Source organism: Rhinolophus ferrumequinum, chromosome 22 (genome assembly GCF_004115265.2).
Source record: "Rhinolophus ferrumequinum isolate MPI-CBG mRhiFer1 chromosome 22, mRhiFer1_v1.p, whole genome shotgun sequence".
NCBI classification, from domain to species: Eukaryota; Metazoa; Chordata; class Mammalia; order Chiroptera; family Rhinolophidae; genus Rhinolophus; species Rhinolophus ferrumequinum.
Genome location: NC_046305.1, coordinates 12,636,615 through 12,656,913, shown reverse-complemented (window position 1 = coordinate 12,656,913; position 20,299 = coordinate 12,636,615). Strand labels below are relative to the sequence as shown.

At 37.1% G+C, this 20,299-nt stretch overlaps 1 protein-coding gene across 2 annotated transcripts in view; it reads right to left on the bottom strand.

Moving 5' to 3' along the window:
• Positions 1 to 12,037: 12,037 nt before the first annotated feature.
• Positions 12,038 to 20,299, bottom strand: part of TOR1AIP1 (torsin 1A interacting protein 1) — a 30,260-nt gene continuing 21,998 nt past the window's right edge. The window contains exons 9-10 of one of the 2 annotated variants that reach the window (XM_033092970.1): positions 17,495 to 17,551; positions 12,038 to 14,425 (exon numbers count right to left, since the gene is read on the bottom strand). In XM_033092970.1, the coding sequence (XP_032948861.1) occupies positions 13,641 to 14,425; positions 17,495 to 17,551 (842 nt within the window). In that variant the 3' untranslated portion in view covers positions 12,038 to 13,640. The remainder of the gene's footprint in view (positions 14,426 to 17,494; positions 17,552 to 20,299) is intronic. The other variant, XM_033092969.1, reaches the window with a different exon arrangement.

Here is a 20,299-nt window from a genome sequence, read left to right as displayed (position 1 = left end):
TTTATGGTTTTTGTTGATTACGATGACTTGGACTCCTAGTTTTCTTTGTATAACTGGATCTTGGCCCCAAACTTCTAACTAAACTCTCCACTTGTCTGTTACCCACCTCCACATAGATACAGAAGTCACCAGCACCTCCAGCTCCCAAATTATATCCCACCTATGAATAAAATCATATGGTTCTCAACTTTTTCCTTCTGAATTGTTTCACTTAGCATGATATTCTCAGTATCCATCTATGTTGTCGCAAATGGCAGTATTTCATCTTTTTCTTATGGCTGAGTGATATTCCATTGTGTGTATATATATATACCACATCTTCTTTAATCATCTGTTGAAGGACACTTCAGTTATTTCCATGTTTTGGCAACTGTGGATAATGCAGTGAACATAGGGGTACGTATTTCTTTACGTATGTTTTCAAATTTTTCAGTCAGATACCGAGAAGAGGGATTCCTGGGTCATATGGTAACTCTAGTCTTAATTTTTTGAGGAACCTCCATACTGTTTTCCATCATGGTCGTACCAATTTACATTCCCACCAGCAGGCACCACTATTCTTCTAATTCAGGCTCTCATTTCTACTGCCCAAATGAATTGCGGTTGTCTTCCCAGAGTTCAGAGTGAGTTTTGTCCCTGCTCTCCTCTGCCTGACAACGTAAGTAAAAATTCCTCACCTCAGTCATCAAGACCTTTCTCAATGTGGCCCCAGCCTAGCTTTCTGTCTCCCTGAAGTAACGCAGCATGAAAACATAGAAAAGACAGGGATGTGGTGTCAGGAAGACTTCAAATCTTGGCTCGGTCACTTACTTGCCCTATGACTCCTCAAAAACCTCCATTTTATTGTCTATAAATCAAGGCTAACGATATCTACCCTGTAGGGTTGTCTTAAAAATTAGAAATAACATCTGACAAGAACCTGGCACATAAAAGATAGAAATAAGCAGTGGCTATTAATCCTACCCTAACTGGATGCTAATTTGAGTCAAACTGGATCTCAGACACGGCCGGCTCATTCCTACCTCTAGAACTTTATTCCATAACCTGAACCACATATCCCCTGGTTCACAATTTCTGCCACACTGTTTAAGTACAAGCTCACAAACTATCTACCACAGGAAAAATTTCATGACTGCTCATACTTTGCAGGTACTCTTTCACCCCTGGACTCCACAATGCTGTGTATCTCCCTTAGGGCTGTATGTACTATTGATACTTCTGCATTTATCTTCTACTTCCTTATTCCTTAGACTGTAAAGCCCTTTATCTCCTTAAGAGTGGATTATGAACATGAACTCTGGAGTCAAAAGGGCCTGAATCGAATCAAATAATTTTAGTCAAGGTACTTAACTTCTTTGTGCCTCAGTTTCCACATCTGTACAGTAGAGATTACAATAGTACCTACTCCATAGGGTTTTGTGAGGATTAAAAGAAAGAACACAGGTAAAGGAAATAGCATGGTACTTGGCACATGGTAGGTGCTCAAAAATGTTGGTTATTTTTACTATTTTTAAAATAAATTAAACAGATGCCTGGCATATAGTAGGCACTCACTATTTGTTTAATTGAATTGAATGTTTGTTGAATTTAATTAAATTCTGGGTGAATAGCTACATGTTTTCTCTCCTGAGAATGTGAAATTTGACATTGATCTCTAGACAAAACAAATTGAGAAATGGAGAGATGTAGCTATGGTAATGTAATGAGACCACTCACCATTTGAGGTAAATTGAATAAAATTATGTATCAGGATTGATTAAAGACATTTCTATTTAAATGTCAAGCCTAAATGCCAAATCTGATCTATAATCCTGTCTACTGCCTTTTCAATAATAAATTCAACCATTCAGGTTGCAAATCTAACAAGCTATGCAATTCTAACAAACTATGGAAACACCAAATTTAGGGATGAGTTTTCTGGTTATTTTCTTTTTCTAGATTCAGTCTTGTGGCTTAATCTTGAATTTTTCTAGGGCTTTTTTGTGTTCTGATGTGCAGAATTATGGAAAAACTAAAATTTATCAATAAGAACTTTCTTCAACAAGAAAGTAGGGACAGTCATTTATCTTTATATAAATATTTGTGTGTGAGAGAGTGTGTGTGCGTGAGCATACAAGCCAAGGAAATATTAGTCAGAGAAATCTCTCTGACAAAAGGAGAATAGAAATATCTATGAAGGAAGATTTTAACTGTATTTGACTGTGACGGGATATTAAGTTGGAATTTTTGAGTGAGAGCCAATGACAAAACAATAGCAGCAACCAGCGTAGGGGAGACCAACAGGTTGGAGACCCAGGGAATGGTTGATGTTGCAGGTTGAGTCCAAAGGCAGTCTGCTGGCAGAATTCCCACTTTGTGGGACCTCAGTCTGGTTCTCTTGAAGCCTTCAACTGATTGGACGAGGCCCACCTATATGGCAGGTAATCTGCTTTACTCAAAGTCTACTGATTTAATGTTAATCTCTAAAAAAAAACACCTTTAAACCAACATCTAGACTGGTATTTGACCAAATATCTGGGCACTTGGCCTAGCCTTTGGCACATCAAATTAACCATCACACCAGCCTTTAAGCCACTCCAGCTAACACTAACTGGAGCAGAGACAAGCTGCCCCACCCGGTCCTGCCCAAATTGTAGACTCGTGAGCAATACTGTTATTGAAGCCACTAAGTTTCAGGATAATTTGTTGTGCAGCATTCATAATTGGAAGTTAAATTTCTAACCCATAGTTATTCTATTTCATTTGTAATGTCATTCACATTTATTTTCACATTGTTTTAGGCAGGAGTGATACTAAAACTTTATCACAACCAGTAAGGTTGGGACCCAATCAGAATAGAGCAGGATCAGAGGCCCCGTCTGGGATGGTACAAATCCTTTGTGGTTAGATATTAGGGATCAATTTGTGGAAACACAGCAGCTACTTAGCAATCTGTGCAGAACTATTTTTACAATTAAACAACCAAGCCAGAGCAGAGCAGAGAGATGTCAGCTGAGAATTAGGTATGATACCTAATTGGCCTCTTTGTTTAATCATCCTAACAGCCCTAGAAGAAAACACATGGCAAGAATCTGCCTTTAGTCGGCATGCACTGGACCACCTCAGCAGAGTCTATTTCTCACTGGACAAACCTGCTTATAAACTTATCAATAAGTCTATGCCCAACAACATGGAGTTTCTTATGATGGATGACACTCAGTCCTGAGGCCATGACTCAGCTCAAGGAACGGCCTTGAGATTCTGTGAGAGGGCACATGATGAGGTCTACTGCTGGTCAGAAATCCCCAACGTGGAATGTACCTTATAGTTCTTTGAAGAATCAGCCCTTCCTAGTCACAGACAAAATACACAAATAAAGCAGCAGTGTTTGTCTACCTCTTCAAAAAAGAGGAACTTGGGATTTGAGATCAGCCATGGCTCAGAAACTCTTTCCTCTTAAATATGAAGTTACCGGACCAATGGCAGAAAGCCATAGCTGGAAGAAAATAAATTCTAATTAAACAGGGCCTAGTAAAATTCAAAGCCCTTTACTTCACTCAATTTATTTAAAACCTATTGTTGAGTAAATATTAAAACAGATTGAGTCTGACTTACTGCAGGTAGAAGATGTATCCCTGTCTGGGAAAGTCAAGATATCACCTTAGGAAAGAGATTGGAGAGTTTTCAATGTACATTGCAGCTAAATGAATTTATTAGGAAACCAGCCCAAATAAGCACTTACTTTTGGATGGTCTGGAAATTTATTTTCTAACTTTTAAAAATATTTTGAAAACCCTACTCCAAATAATCTATAAATACAATTAACATTGATTTTGTACCAACCAGTTACTGAGAATGAAATACTGTGATAGACTATCTCAGGGTTTATAAGGACTTACAACTTTCATGCCAGGGCAGGGCATTGTTGATTCAACACACACCTGATTCCAAACCCTCTGCTCACACTGATTTGCCCTATGAGTTTAGAACAAGGAATTTAACCTGGATGGACCTAGTATCCCTAGCAGGGATTCTGGCTCTAGGGTATATTTCCTTTTCTGATGTACACGATTTGACTTTAAGATTTGATGGAACTATCGGGCAAACAGGTAAAGCAACAGTAGGACATGCACTTTTGTCCCACCCTGTTTTTGAGTTATTGGTTCATAGTGGTTGGTATATAAGTAGCTAGGATTTAGGAAATACATCCTAGAATGTGTAAAGTTGACATGACAAGGATAAACACGCCCTTCACAAAGGGCATAGTCTTCTTCACGATCACAAATAAAGCATAAACCTGTTTAACACAGTGCCATGAGTTTAGCTCTAACAGTTAATGAAAACTCATTGAATCAATGAATTCATTCCACCAATGAAGGAGACTAAGAGAGCTAGCTGGAAGTCTAAGGCAGAACAAAACCCACTTCTTAAATAGCTAGTTGTTCAGTTCAAAGTAGCTTTTGGGGATTGAATTATCTGGAAAATTGCTTCAAATCCACATTTCACTTTTGATGGCTAATCCCTCCCTTCAGATGAGTACTGAAGTGGTCTTGGAATGAAGCCAGGCAGTGGGGTTTCTTCGTTCCTCTATTTCTGGTAAGGCCAAAAAGCAAAGCAGGATTTAGCACAAACCTGAGCCTGACTTTTTTCTTTTACAGAGACTTAGAATCATAGATTCATTTATTGTAGGAATAAATAAACTTGCGGAAAACAACTTGCTTAAGTGATGTCTATAATCTGATATTTATGAAAATAAAAACCAAAATAATTCTATACATATCCGTGGGTACAAGTATATAAGAATACATAAAAATGATCAACTCTGGTGTGGGGCAGCAGATCGGGGTTTGGGTGCAGTTAACTTTTGATCATTTTATTGCTATGATTTTCTTCCATCTTGTTAAGTTGCCTCAACAAGACTTGTGAATGAGACAACCAATATATTTAAATCTAAGTACCACGTCTTGCCATTTCCCCCAAATTAAGTTTTGTGCTTGTTAAGAATAAGAGTACTTCTAACGTGTGTGATTTTGAAATGTGTTCAAGCTTTAAAAATTCTTCTTTCCTATATTTAGTCTCCATGAATCTTCAAAGATTAATCTCTCTTAATGTTGAGTGCCTTCTTTTCTTTAGTTTTTTTTTTTCCCCCCTACTGGCATTCCTTTTAAACAGCTTAGCTAACAGACATGGTGATCCCTTCACCATACAAAGGCAAGCTCTTTTTGCCTTAGAACACTCTTAAGGAGAAAAGCGTGTCTCTTTAGAGCGTCTCTGTGTTTCCATGCTGATTTGTAGACTAGTAATAGGAATGAAATATGCACTGGAACATCTTATAGCAAGACAGCTGCAATTTAAAAAAAGCCGAAGAGTATAAGTCAGAATGAGATTATATTTTGTAAGGGGTACACCAACTTACTTACAGGTGGTGGAAAGTTTTAAATTCTTGACAGGAGGTTTTCTGTGGCCTTTCCAAAAATAGAAAAAGGCAGCTGGGAGCCCAGGATGGAAGAAGACCCACAGGTTTTAATGAGGCTTATCAGCCACTAAAACACTCCTGGAATCCCAGGATTGGGTGCCCCCACCTGTTGAATAAGAAATGAGAACATGTGAGCATTTGGTTACAAATCCTACTGCATTAAGAGAAGGCTCACAAAATATTACACAGGACCAAAGCAGCTAGAACTGTCTGACAGAAAAACTGACAGAAATAAGAGCGATGTTGGAGGTGTCTGGTTTTGGAAATATAAATGGCTGCCTATGTTATTAAGCATGAATTAAAACATTTGGCTAAGCTAACATATATATGGTTCTAACATATGCTGATAATTATTTTATATATACAAGTGATTATAACTAATACTAATATTTTACATATATATGTGTACATGATTATATTGTAACTAACACATATGCATTTTATATAACTAATATATGTATTATATAACATATATTTAAATAACTCTTGTATAACCCCCGATAGCCTGTAATTCACACACACTATCTGCTTTAATTCTCATCAAAACCTGTGCTGTATTGCCACCATCCTTTTTTCACAGGCGAGGAAGCTGAAGCGTGGCAAGGTGAAGTGACTTGCTTTCTGTCACAAATTTGGAGAGTGAGAAAGCTAGAACTGGAAACTCCATCTTGTGAACCCAGAACACATGCCTTTTCTACTCTACACTGCTGGCTGCTCAGAGCAGTCAGACGCTCTTTAGAAAGAATACTGGAGTGGGGATTTCTGTGCTTTGGCTGAACAAAAAAGATATGAGTGTCCAAGCAACAAATAGTTCAGTTTGCTGAGTAAATGAGTCTTCTCTTCCCCCCAACTCTCTAGTCACCTCTTAACCAGTCCACACAGGTGACAAAAGGAAAGGATGGGTCTTTGGAGGTTTATAGGCAACTCTCTGCCCCAAATTAACTTGATTTCCTTTCGGTCACCTTTAATCCTGAGCTCAGGCCAAAAGGAAGGAGAAATTTATTAATTCTCTATTTTGAAATGTAGTTAACAGTTTACATGCAGTGAATATTATAAAACTTTATTTTTGTCTTGTGATTATCATTTACTTTCAACACAAGTATTTGACGTTAGTAGAATATAAACAATTTATATTTGTGATTTTCATCAGGAGTAGTGATATCGACTACATACTGAAAAGTTTGTAGTGGTCATGAAGCAGACTATAAAAGATTTATAGGAGCTTGGAGATTAGGACTTGAGAGAGAGTAACATTCTTGAAAGGACAACCACCATGAACCACCCCCTCCCCCCGTAATATCTTCCCATACAGATTACAGAATTTTCAGGGACACTTCTCAGTTGAGTGGGGGTAGAAAGTATAGAATAATTCCCAGGTCTCTCCTGTTCATGCCCCATCCTACCAAAAATATTGTATGACACACATACAAAATAACCATCAGGACATTGGATATTAACTGACATAAGTTCACTATGGCTCTATATTAGAATATCTAAAGTGGATTCCATCAAATAAACCTAATGTGATTAGTGTTTTGAACCTGAGAAAATTGATTGTTAAATTACCCAAATTTCTCTCACAAAAAGTAACCACGACTAACAACAAACATGTTTTCATCACATTGCTCATAGAAGATACCAGTTTTAAAAGTACATTTAATACAAATTTACAAATTTAATACAAATAATACAAAAAAAAGTCTTTTGGTGTCTGGAAAGCTGACTTAGTGATATAAACAGAAAAGTAGGTTAGGTTCCTGAAATAATTTTCTGGTTCCTTCACCAACTCCTCGTGCCTGCATAAGCGAGTTATTTAATCTTGCTGTATCTTAGTTTCTCCACCTATAAAATGGGGGTAATAATATTTACTATTAGATAATGTCAGCAAAGCACTTGCAGAACCTCAGATGAAAGATGCCAGAAGTATTTTATTATCTGAAGAATGACCTCATTCTCTCTGAAAGTTGGACTTTATACCAACCAGCTTGCGGATTATCCCTGCACCTACCTTCCAAATGTTTCCTGTTCAACTTGCTTTTTGCTTTATTCACTTCTATTTATAGTCTTTATCTAGTTTAACTTCATTGTGCTGTTGAGTTGTTTTGAGGAGAGCTGACGCTTTGAAGAAACCCTGAGACCATGCTTTAATGTGCTTCTGCTTGTTTTTTTTTGTTTGTTTGTTTAAACTCATATGCTCATGATTAAGATTTGAAACAAATAAAAAGGCACTTACACTCCCTAATTATAGCTATTAGAGTTAAATCAACCTTGTTGGAATCATTTACATTTTAATCCATGTTAAAAGGTAATTTTTAGCATGTACATCTATATTTATAGTCTGTACACTTTGGGAAAGATTTAAGGCAGATGTTGAGACTGCTGTCAAATTTGATGTTTGTGTCCCTTTTCCAGAGGAACGAGACAACAAGATATAAGGGGGCAAAAGTTTATTTGCTAACTAATTCTGAGCTTAACCTCTAGTCCAACCAGCTAATACACATTGAGCTCCTCAGGAAAAATGGCAAAGGTCAAAGGGCTACTTCAGGAATCACCGGGTGAATAACTCGAAAAGCAAAGCTGCTGATTCAGTAACAATTAAAACTTAGAGGTGAAGTCAGTGGTAGAAAGCTGGCTGCGTTTCCTGACCACAAAGCACTTCATTCTGTGTATGTCAACCTTCTTATCCAAGGCTAATAAAAATATTTCAGAGAAGCGAACTTGGCCTTTAGAATCTACCCGTCAACAACAGAAAATCTAATTCTTTGGAACTATTTCCCAAGGAAAAGATTTCATTGGAATCTGCCCACTACAATGTAATAGTCGAGTGGCAAGTATTACACCACTCAAAAACACAGCTTGCGCCATCTGTTGAACAACGAACAGATTATGGGCTATGAGATAAAGACGTTCAGAGGCGACATCAAGGAAAATCCTTTGGGCTTCACAGTATTTCCCTAACTTATAACCATTATGTTTATGGTGTATAAGATATGGTTTAATATCATTCTCACTCCTTAAGAAGTAGATATTATGATGGGATAGAATGTAGCATGGTGGTTAAAAATGGAGAGGGTCTGAGTTCAAATCCGAACTCCACCAGTTACTAACAGCATAGCTTTGTGACTGTTTCCTCGACTGTAACTGGGAGTTAGTATCTATTTCAAAGGATTATGAAAATTAAATGAGATACTCTATGTACGGCACCTATCATGGTGCCTGGCACATATTAGGTGCTCAATAAACAGTAACTATTATTCACTCCATTTATAGACTATAGAAGCTTGGTGTGATACCGGTTGGTGTGAAAAGCAGACTCTTAAGACAAAATTGAATGTGCAGGACGTTTATTAGGGAGTGGCCTCGGTATGAACACCTGTGGGAGGAGAAAGAAGCAGGATGGGAGAGAAATCACACTGTAGTACAGGTCCCATTTAGTCTCAGCCAACCCCATGGGGAAGCTCAAGCACAAATGGCCCACCCATTTGCACAAGTTGTGTTGTGTTGGGCTGAGAAGACTGAGCCTTTATATTCCCCCGTCATTAGCTATGCACCACTCTCCCCATCCCTGGGCATGACTTTGGGCAAAGTGGCTCTCTGCAGCTGAGGGAACCCATGAAGTGGCTGATGGTGAAGGCTGTCCACTGACTGCATTCCCAGCAGCTGGGACAACAAATTCTTCCTTGTAAGGGGATCTAGGTGGCACATTTTTGTGTTCAACATGGTGGTCTGTCCAGCATTTGGAAAATATCCACAAGTTACAGATGCTTGAATACATGTGAGGTCTATAAGGAGTAGGGCAGTGAAGCTAAGAATAAATCATGGAAATAACAGAAGGAACGATGTGAGTGACGGAAAGCTTTCGCATTCTTTATAATCCCCCAGATTTTCGGAGAGGGTGGCTTCTGGTAACCAGAAGCTCTTTGTTTAGTGAATATTGCGATGAGTTGGGGTTTGGTGTGGAGGTGTAACCTGGGAGAAAGCCCACGTATTCTGCTAAATATTGGTCATTAGGAGGGTGGGAATAGAAGCCAAGCTCAGTTGATGCCACACAGAAGGGAAGAGGAGAATCACTGGTAAGAATTCAGGTGAAAAAAATGGCTCACTTTTGAACCCTTTGATGTGCTCAGTACCTTCTAAGTGCTTTGCGTGTATTACTGACTTAATCCTCGCAACAACACTGTACGATAGTAGTTACCGTGCTTTCCCCATTTTAGAGATGAGAAAACTCAGTCATAGAGAAGTTAAGTAATTTGCCAGTGTCATTCAGGGAGAAAGATGTGGAGCTGGGGTTGGGACGGGGGCAGTCAGACTCGACTGGACGGCCTGTGCTCTTGAACATCCTTTTCTCTCTGTCTCTGTGAAATTGCCAATGCTTTTGATGCACATGGACTCCATCTCAGGAATTCAGAGAGGTGTCTTTTGGCATCGAGGCTGACAGACGGCAAAAACAGAGGCTGTGTGGCAAGCAGGAAAGCTAACACCCAGGTTACACGTTAAGTATTTCGAAAAAGGTGAAGTGTGAGTCAACACGGCAGTCCTTTGGTTACAAAAGCATGATGTCAGTTTATGCAGCTATGAGTCAACAGGTAGAACTGCGATGTCACTCTACTGAAACTTCTTCAGACCCTCAGTCTGTGCAGTACTGGATTCCACAAAGCTGAGCAAGGAGCAAAGCAAAAAGTTTAGAGGAAAGCCACAAATCAGAGTCCACAGGATAGAAAAATACTCTGACCTACGAGTATAGAGCCTGACTAGACTGGAGAAAAAAATACCATATATGGGATTCTAGAGACTCTCTATATAGTGGTAAGAACAGATGTTTGAAAGCCAGGCTGCCTAGGTTCCAGTCTCTGCTTCACCGCTTTCTACTTGGGTATTCTTGAGTGTCACTTTATAACTTTCTGTGTTTCCGTCTCCTATTAAATTGGGATAATAGTACCCAAAGGATAGAGTCCCACTGGGATTGGTTCCTTTGTCTTACTCGTAGCACCACTGAATCCAGGCTGAAATAGTTACATAAAGTTTAGAAAAATGCACAGGAATCACAGAAAAAAGCAAATAAGAACAGAGGAAGATACAACTTCCCTAGTGTAGCTAACTAGGTAGGGCTTGCAATTTTCTGTTCAACAAATATTTGAGCACTCTGTGATTATCACCATGCATATGGTGATGACATTCTCTTGCTTTCAAGAGGAATATGGTGGTGCCAGTGTGCTAACTGCCGTGCCAGGGGTGATGTAAGATGAATGACAGCACAGGCAAGGCGCATAAAGCACTTTTTGGGGGAAGGGAATTAGGGAAGGTTTCAGGGAAGTTCTGCCTCAAAAACTAAGGCCTTAAGAACAAGAATTAGCAGAGCATGAAAATGGAGAGGGCAGGATATGAAGTATTCCAGAACATTCCAAGCATGTGCAAGAGGTAAGAGGACAATGTGCAGATTGTAAGGGGTTTCTCCCTGTACATGCTCAGGTGATAGGCTGTATTTCTCCTACCATCCAGAAGAGCCTGCAAGCACACCAGGACTTCTCTGAATCCAGGCCAAAGAGAGAGAGGTATTCGAGGCAGGAGTTTTCTCTTTTCCAGTCAATGGCAGCTTTCTCAGTTTGGTTCCCACACTCAAGACTCAACTTTATTCCAGGTGGCTAATGGCAGGAGAATCCTTATACCATAAGACTTTGCTTTATGACCTTGCTAGGGACAATATAGCAGAACAATGTATTATCTTTCTGCATGCAATGAGAAATGCTTCCTCACACTGCCCACGTAAAGACCACTTTCCAAAGGCCTAAAATCACAGAAAAACTGGGTTTTATGTCCTTTATTTAGGCATGAACTATGCAAACTCTTTCTAAGTTACAGTTCTCATAGAATGAATCAAGTTGACGTCCAAATTTTGTTTTGAAGACTGGCAGTTTAGAAAACGTCATTCAAGATAATATAAGAAAGTCATTAAAAGAAGGGAAGCAAATCTAGTTTCTGGAAACTTGTCTGACAAGTACTGTACTGTGGTTTTCCCTGGGCCCACGCTGTCACTCAAAATCACAATGTGCCTAATTTCTAGAGACCTGAGTTCCTATTTTCAAGCTGATGACTTATTAAATTTTCCTCGACAAAAGGATAACAAAATGAACAGAAAATGTTTTCAGCAACAACGATCTAAAATACAGATGTTTTTGACTGGTATTCTCAATGGGGGCAAAAAAATCTTACTCTTCATCTGTATAAAGCAAAAGGTATACACCATCTATAAACAGATTGTAGTCATGGGGGTAGGTGATTAAAAAAATACATCTCGAAAGGCTCTTTAGGGAGGTGAGAATGAAAAATTTGAGAAACATTGCTGTAGATTCTGTTGTCAAGTTGGGAGTACGTACATAAATTTCTTTTTAGTGATCATTCAAAATCCCTGGATGAAACAGGAAATCATGGCAATTATATTTCCAACCAATGTACTTGTGAATGTCTCTAATTCTGTGGCCTTTGTTTCTCCTAGCAGAAGTCACTAACATTGTTCAAGTGTAAAGATAACTCTAGGATTAATAATAAAAAAAAGGTTATGAATCATTAAGTTTACAACATATACAGAGTACAAACCAAGAAAGTGAATTTATTTAAATTACTAAAATAGCTTTTAAAGTCTTTTACAGGTCAGCTGCTACAATTATTTTTTCCTGAAAGATAAGTAACATTAATTACTTTAAAATTATTTTGGTCAGTGAAACATTTAATAAAAACATTTGTTTCTCCATATAATATATAGGTATAAAATAGAGCTTTGCAAAAACTCGTTTTAGAATCCTCTATAAATCAGATGGCCTGACTTCTGACAGTCAGGAACAAATTACAATACGGGGTATATTTCTGAATACTGGTAGTCCTAGCGGGAAGAAATCAGACCACACTCTACTACTAGTCATGGGATCCCCAAAAGATAAATGGTGAAGCCAATGCCTGGCTTTAGTATCTAAAAACAGTATTTTCATTTAAAGGTATGTAGATAATTGAAAAAACAAGAAATATGAAAGCAGCTGATAGATGAGAAAGCTGTTACAGATGCAAAATTACAACTGAAATACCATAGGACAGTTATATACAGCAGTACATTTTAACATTCTTCACATGTGGTCAAGTTCACTTTCTTTTTTGCTTGAGGCACTCTTAATAAAATTTATCACGTGCGTAGTGCATCTTTGTATTTGTTTAAGAGTGTCACTAAAGGACTTAGACTGCAACAAATGGAAATTTAAACGCCGAAATTAAATTCTTCTTCAATAGCCCAGGAAAGCTGGTTACCAAATGATTTACCAATTCCTGAAATTCCTTTTTTCTCCCTCCCTTCCCCAGAAACTATATTTCTTAATTCAAAATAAAGCTTCAGGATATATACAGAATAAACTGCTCTGAATTTACCTGCCTTTAAGAGCCAAATGAACAAATATACTTAACCTCAGGATCTACACGCTTAAAAATCCTTGGGAGGAAAGAAAAGGACACGTGAAAACCAAATCCCACCAGAATTCATTGAGAACGGAGTTTCTATAACTATGTATGACTAATCTACATCTCAGTGGCTTGTTTTAACATTGCATCTTATAGACTTAATTATTTCCCCCCTTCCCTTCCCCATTCCACAATTTCCCTTTTCCCTTGCCTACTTCTCCCCATTCTCCAAAAACAAAGAAAAAGAAAACCCAAACTCACACTCAGATGACCTTTCATTATTTTTTGTTCCTATAAGCAGAAGCTGACTAAGGAACTCACACCTAAATGATGCAAAAGGAAACAAAATAGGAAAAGCTACAGTTGCATTTAGGGAGCTGCCTTACTAATAATTCAACAAACTCTGTAAAAATCTATGTTACAAACTGGGAGGAGTCATAGGAAGGATTTTCTAGTCCTTCCCACCGGTCATACCACAGCAATAATGACTCAACCCAAAATCTAAATAGAGCCCCTACAGTTGTCAGATACCATTAACAAAGATTTCAATGGAAATAGGCAAATGTTTCCCTCCAATACAGGTAATAGATTGAATGAATGATTTAGATGTTCCATGTTTATGTAAGAACTTAACATTCTTTAAAAAGAAACCAGCTCTTCCAAAAAGAGCTCAGCATCCTGTCTCTGGTTAGAAAGTCTGGAAGATTCTCAGAACGTGAGACATGATTTTTTCTTTTGTCGCCCCTTATAAGCAGATGCCCCTTTTCAGGGCATTTTCAGGTTGTACGGGCAGGACTAAATGGGAAATACGGCTCCAGAGCCCATTCAGTTTGTCTGGGTCCATATGTTTGTAGGAGTTGGGTGTGTTCGAGTTGGTGAATTTGACTTTGAGGAAATCCCTCACTTTTTCTTCAATCTCTTTTAGGCCTAGACTGGTTCCAAGTGTCTCTTCCTCCAACAGGACGGTGAGGACTAAGGCAACATCTTTGAAGGCGGCATTTTCGTGGTCACAGTACTTATAGAAGATCAAGGTGGAGCCTGCAGGCAGGGACTCGAAGCGGTGCACCACGGCTGCGTTCTGGCCATTTCTGAATCCATCGCTCAGCTCCCGGTCCATCTCCAGCTTGACGGCATCACTGTCTTCAGTAGCTTTGCCTGTCCCATCGATCCGGATGGCACGGACACTACGGAAGGACGAATAGGCATCGGCAATTTGTTCACTCAGACACTTGAGTGCTTCTTCGGCGTCGCGGGCAGCGGTGAGCAGCAAGATAGCAGGCTGAGGCCGAGGCTGGGAGGTATTAAGATGCTTTTCCAGGAATGTGAGGCTCCTTTTCCACAGCTTCTCATCTTGACCTTGGTATTTATTCATTAGTTGTTTCATCTGGTTCTGGAACTCTTGAACAGCAGTGGTTTCTCGCTCAGGAGTAGGAATGTACCACCATATCCCGACAAAAAAAGCTATCAAAACTAGTAGCCACAACAAGTTAATCTTGACAATAGACTGGTTTTTGGGCTGTCTGGTCACGTCTGCTCAGGAAAAACAAAATGACAGATACAAACATCACTTTCTTAGATTCAATGGCAAGGGACTTTTAAAACCAATTTTAATCTTTATAAACATTAAATAAAAGGTGAAGAAATTTAAAGAAGGCAGCTGATAATTTACTTTCTTAAAGAAATAATTTATTACATGTTTTCAAGAAAATCTCACACCCATAGGTTCTAAGTTACATGTAAAATATGCATCTGTTTCTCCAACGTCAAAATGATAAAAAGTCTTAGAGGAAAAAGTAGAATAAATGTATAAAGTGGCATAAGCAAGTCAGAAATAATACAGTTTATAAAGCAAAACTATTAGGGGCGGCCAGTTAGTTCAATTGGTTAGAGCGCAGTGCTCTTAACAACAAGGTTGCCAGTTTGATCCCTACATGGGCCACTGTGAGCTGCGCCCTCCACAACTAGATTGAAACAACTACTTGACTTGCAGCTGACGGGTCCTGGAAAGACACACTTAAAATAAATTTAAAAAGTTTAAAAATAAAGCAAAACTATTATTACTACTGCTAATATTAGGGAAGTAAACAGTATTAAAAAAATACACTTTATGAAATATTTTTTAATTTAGAAACTCAGAATTCACATGGCTAATTATTCAAGGAGGAATTTGTGAATTTTTTGAACTATATAAAAAAATAAAGAAAAGGATGCACTCTAAGTAAATATCTTGCATATATCATAGCTACTGTCCCTTTCATTGCACTGATGCCTACTTCTTGTGGTATACGAGTTAACACAGAGAAATTTTAGTTTGCAACTCATCCCTAATTATTAATATTACGGGCAATCATATCAATTTACATTTATCTAGTGCTTTTCAGTTTATAAAGCACTTTCTCATATAATCTCATATACTGATTAACTCCCTCATGTAATCATTGAATATGATAGCAACAATACTTTTACACTTTCTATTTATTGATCGACTGCTTTAGGCTAATAATTTTACCATGGACCTTTCAGAGCAACAGTTCTCAAAGTACAGTTGGTGGGGTCCCTGGAGATCCTTTCATGGGTCTTGCCACACTAAGATGTTATCTGACTTTTTCCACCAGGTTGACACTTGCACTGATGGTGCAAAGAGCCATGGTGGGAAAAACAAATGAGGCCTTAGCACGAATGACAGTGCAGTGGCACCAAACTGTACAGTCTTTGTATTCTTCACGGCCATGCAGCCAAGGCTATGCATTTCACTTACGAGTGTCCTTCATAAAGCAATTAAAATTATTTATCTTATTAAAACTCAACGCTTGAATACAAATCTTAATATTCTCTGTGAAGAAATGAGAGGCAGACACAAAGCACTTCTGATGAACAGCACAAGACAATGGTCGTCTCAAGAAAAAGAGAACTCTGTGCAACTGAGTGGTGAGGAGAACTAGGGCTTTTCTTCATGGAATTCTTACTTGAAAGAACAAGCTACCTACTACGGTTAGTCAGACTTGCGTATCTGGTACACATTTTCTTGAAAATGAACAAAGTGAGCCCGACAACTGACACTATTAGTTGCCAATTGTAAAATTCAAGGTTTCAAGTGAAAATTAGGATTGTGGAAATATTGTTATCTGCCACCATGAGCTTGACAGCTCCCAGTTCTTAGAAGTTTTTTTTGTCTTGAGATTGGTGGTGATATTAATAAATATAGTATTTTTAAATTATATTACAAATGTGTCAACATTTGGAAGCTCTACATAACTCAGTGAACCAATAATTTCCAAATGACCAATGCATGGCATTCCTTTCCAAGTACAAGAAAGATCAATAGACTTTAATGTAATAGACTACAAAAAGTTCATAAATATGGTTTCAGGTTTCACATTTCAAGTAACATTTGGAAACTACCACTTGTTGATTTTTGGAGACTATCAAAAGAGAATATCCACAATTATCTAAAAACTATTAAAACTCTACCTATCTGCATAAAGTTGGAATTCTGCAGACACTTCAACCAAAACAGTATTACTATAAGACTGAATGCCAAAACAGATATGAGAATCCAGCTCCATTTTACTAAATGAGGCATTAAAGAGATTAAAAAATATATAAAGCAATTTGTCACTCTTCTTACTAAATTATTTAAAAATAAAATAAAAAAATTTTCAATTTTAATTTCTAGACAAATATGAATAGATATTTTACACACACACACACACCACACAGTGCCAAAAAGATGCATACACATTTTAAGAAAGGAAAAAAATTATTAAAAGTGTAATACTCAATATATACTGATAACAAAAGATGAATGCAAGTCATATGTATACATTTTTTTGGCACCCACTGTATATACAGCCACAGTGCCAAAAAAGTGTATACAAGTAAACACTGGTCAACGATGCTCAAGCAGTAGTTTGCCATTATCAGAATTGTCTGGACACTGATGGTAACTACTTTGAGCACCTCTTGTAATTGCAGAAGTCAAACACGACTTGTATTCATCTTTTGTTATCAGTATATATTACTACAATTTTAATATAGTTTTCCTGTCTTAAAATGTGCATACCCGTGTGTGTGTGTGTGTGTGTGTGTGTGTGTGTACTCTTTGGGGTACTTCTTAATTTCACTAGTGGAAAGTGGTATTGAAACCAAATGTCTGAGAATCACTGTTATTTTCTTAGTACTCACTCAGGATAACAAACAGGCTTAGAAAACTACACTTGCCCAAGGCTATACAGAAAGTAAAGTAGTCCAATGTAATTCAAATAAAGGCCTGTGGATTCTAAAATCCATGGTAATCCCATTATGTTATACCACATGAGGGCTGGAATCAACAAGATTCACTCTGTTAATAGTATTAGTAGCTTTACTTATTAACTTTTACTTATGACCATAAAGTGAAGGGGAAAACCTGATGTTTCATATAGTTTGTCCTTAAAAAATTTCACTGCCTGTAAAATACATGCCTTTTCCTCTGAAGTGCGTAAAATACACTTTCTTCAAATAGCATTAAGTTATTTTGCTGTCGAAAAATTTGAAAACAATTATGGATCACCAATTTTAGAGACTCACTTAATAAAAAAACTGAAGAGACAAACTTACGTTGGCTGGAGGTTGATGGAAACTGGTTTCCAAGCTGTGATTTCTGAATGCTGTCATCTAATGATAGGAGTAACACAGACTGTATCAGTTTAATGTTTCATAACCTAAGTATTTCCATAGAGAAAGAAAATACAAATTCCACCAAGAGAAAAAAGGGCAGAGATCAACAAGGAACAAGAAAAAGCAGAGGATCCGAGGGCCCATTAGACTTGACAGCTTGAGACACAGACCTATTTCCCTCCTAATTATTATCGTCACGTAGTGGTCTAGTACAAGCATACTCCTGATACATTAGTTTTGTGAGAAAGCCTTGAAGTATTTGACCCAAATTATTTAATGAGAGTGGTGAAACTTCTGGAACAAAGTGAAGAGGACAAAGAAAATAAGAACAACTATTATAAAAGGAAACATTATACTATCTGAAAAATTGCCATATACTGAAACTCTTGCCTGGTAATGATGCTGTAAAGAGAGAAAAAGAGACAAAAATATGGATTATGGATTACTGAGTTACCTGGATAAAGTGTTTTAATGTAAATCTCAATCTTAATCCTATTTTCTACCTCAAACTGATTTAAAAATTTCCTCTGGTGCTTCTGACCATTTCAAGTATCAGTAATAATTTAAAAATTACATTGGTTAGGGGGCTGGATAAAAAAGGTAAAGAGATTAAGAAGTACAAATTGCAATACATTAAGAAGTACAAATTGCAATACACCTTTAAAGGTTTTTAAATTGTTTCATATCTGGTCAAGCTGAGATATTTAAGAACTTCATTTTTAATTTGTAATAAAAGTTTACAACTTGATTTTTTCAAAAAAGTCAACAAACTGCAAGCACCTGTTAATAAAAGTCTTAAATAAAAAAAAAAAAGTACAAATTGGTAGTTACAAAACAGTCACAGGGATGTAAATATAGTACGCGTACAGCTGAGGGAATAGAGTCAATAATATTGTTAATAACTATGTATGGTGTCAGGTGGGTACTAGACTTATCAGAGGATCACTTCCTAAGTTATATAAATGTCTAACCATTATTCTGTACCCCTTAAACCAATATAATACTTAATGTCAACTATAACTGAAAACTTTTTGTAAATTAAAAAATGAATAGGCAAAAATTATATTCAAAAACTTTTCACCATTTCTGTTAATAGACAAGTAATTCTGTTTTAGGTTTGTGATTAAACAATCAATTTCAAAAATAATTTTCTCACAATTCTATCAAACCTCTATTTCTATCATTACTTTAGAAAACAAATTAAAAACTATCCCAATTGTTTTCCTTTTCCTTCCATCCTTCTTGTCACGGCTATAGATTTTAACATCTAAGAAGAGAGTTATGGAAGGGTTCAGAAGATGGAGACACTAAGTTACTTATTCATATGAACTACATTTACAAGCACTAACAACTATCACCTGCCTGGGGTTACAACTGTTGTATATATAAACGATCTTTCTGGTGGATCTTTCTGGTGTTTATCGACAGCTTTTATTTGAGAAACACTGAACTAAACTGGAGGAATAAAATAAGCACTGCTAAGATCCAGAAATAGCCTTAGTTTTGGTCATATGACAAAAAAAACCTCAAATGAAACAAAATGACATCAACCTCAACTTTAAAGGCACATTGTTTTACAGTTACTAGTAAACTACATCATTTAGTTTGACTAGGTAACTAGAAGCTTCTAATTAGTTACTAAAAAGTTACAACTGTATACTTAAAAAAAATCCAACAGATGTTTATCTTGAATATCTCATTCCATGGTTGCAAAGATCAAATGAAATATTTTATATAAAAATGCTGTGAATCGCTATGCTACAATGATATTAATGATGAATAAATAATAGTTATTATGTAACATGTAATATTTATATCACTCATAAGAGGTAAATTAAGAAAACAAAACTAACACAAACAAAATTAAGAACACAATTCTAGTTACAAGAGCATCAGAAAGAATAAAATACTTAGGAATACACTTCACTAAGGAGTTGAAAGACCTGTATACTGAAAACTATAAAACACTGATGAAAGAAATACAAGCAGACACAAATAAACAGAATACATCCCATGTTCATGAACTGGAGAATTAATATTCTTAAAATGTCCATACTACCTAAAGCCTTCTACAGACTTGGTGCAATTCTTATAAAGAATTCCAATAGCATTTTTTACAGAAATAGAAAACTATCCTAAAATTCATATGGTACCACAAAACACTTGAAATAGCCAAAGCAATTTTGAGTAAGAACAAAAAAGCTGGAGGCATCACATTTCCTAATTTCAAAATATATTACAAAGCTAGAGTAGTCAAAACAGTATGGTACTGGCATAAAAACAGCCATATAGACCAATGAAAGAGAACAGAGTTTAGAAATAAACCCATACAGATACAGTCAAGTAACCTTTGACAAGGCTACCAGAGAAAGGACAGTCTCCTCCTCAGTAAATTGTGTTGGGAAAACTGGATATCCACATGAAAAAGAATGAAAGTGGACCCTATCATATACTATTCAGAAAACTCAACTCTAAATGAATTAAAAATTTAAACACAAGAACTGAAACCATAAAACTCCCAGAAGAAACACAGGGATCTTCTTGGCAATGATTTCTTGCCTATGACACCAAAAGCACAGGCAATAAAAGCAAAAATGGACCATGAGATTACATTGAACTAAAAAGCACAATGAGATATGTGATCAAAATCACAGAGGTATCACCTCACACCTGTTAGGATGGCTATTATCAAAAACATGAGAGAGAGGTATGTGGAGAGGACATGGAGAAAAAACCCCTGTGCAC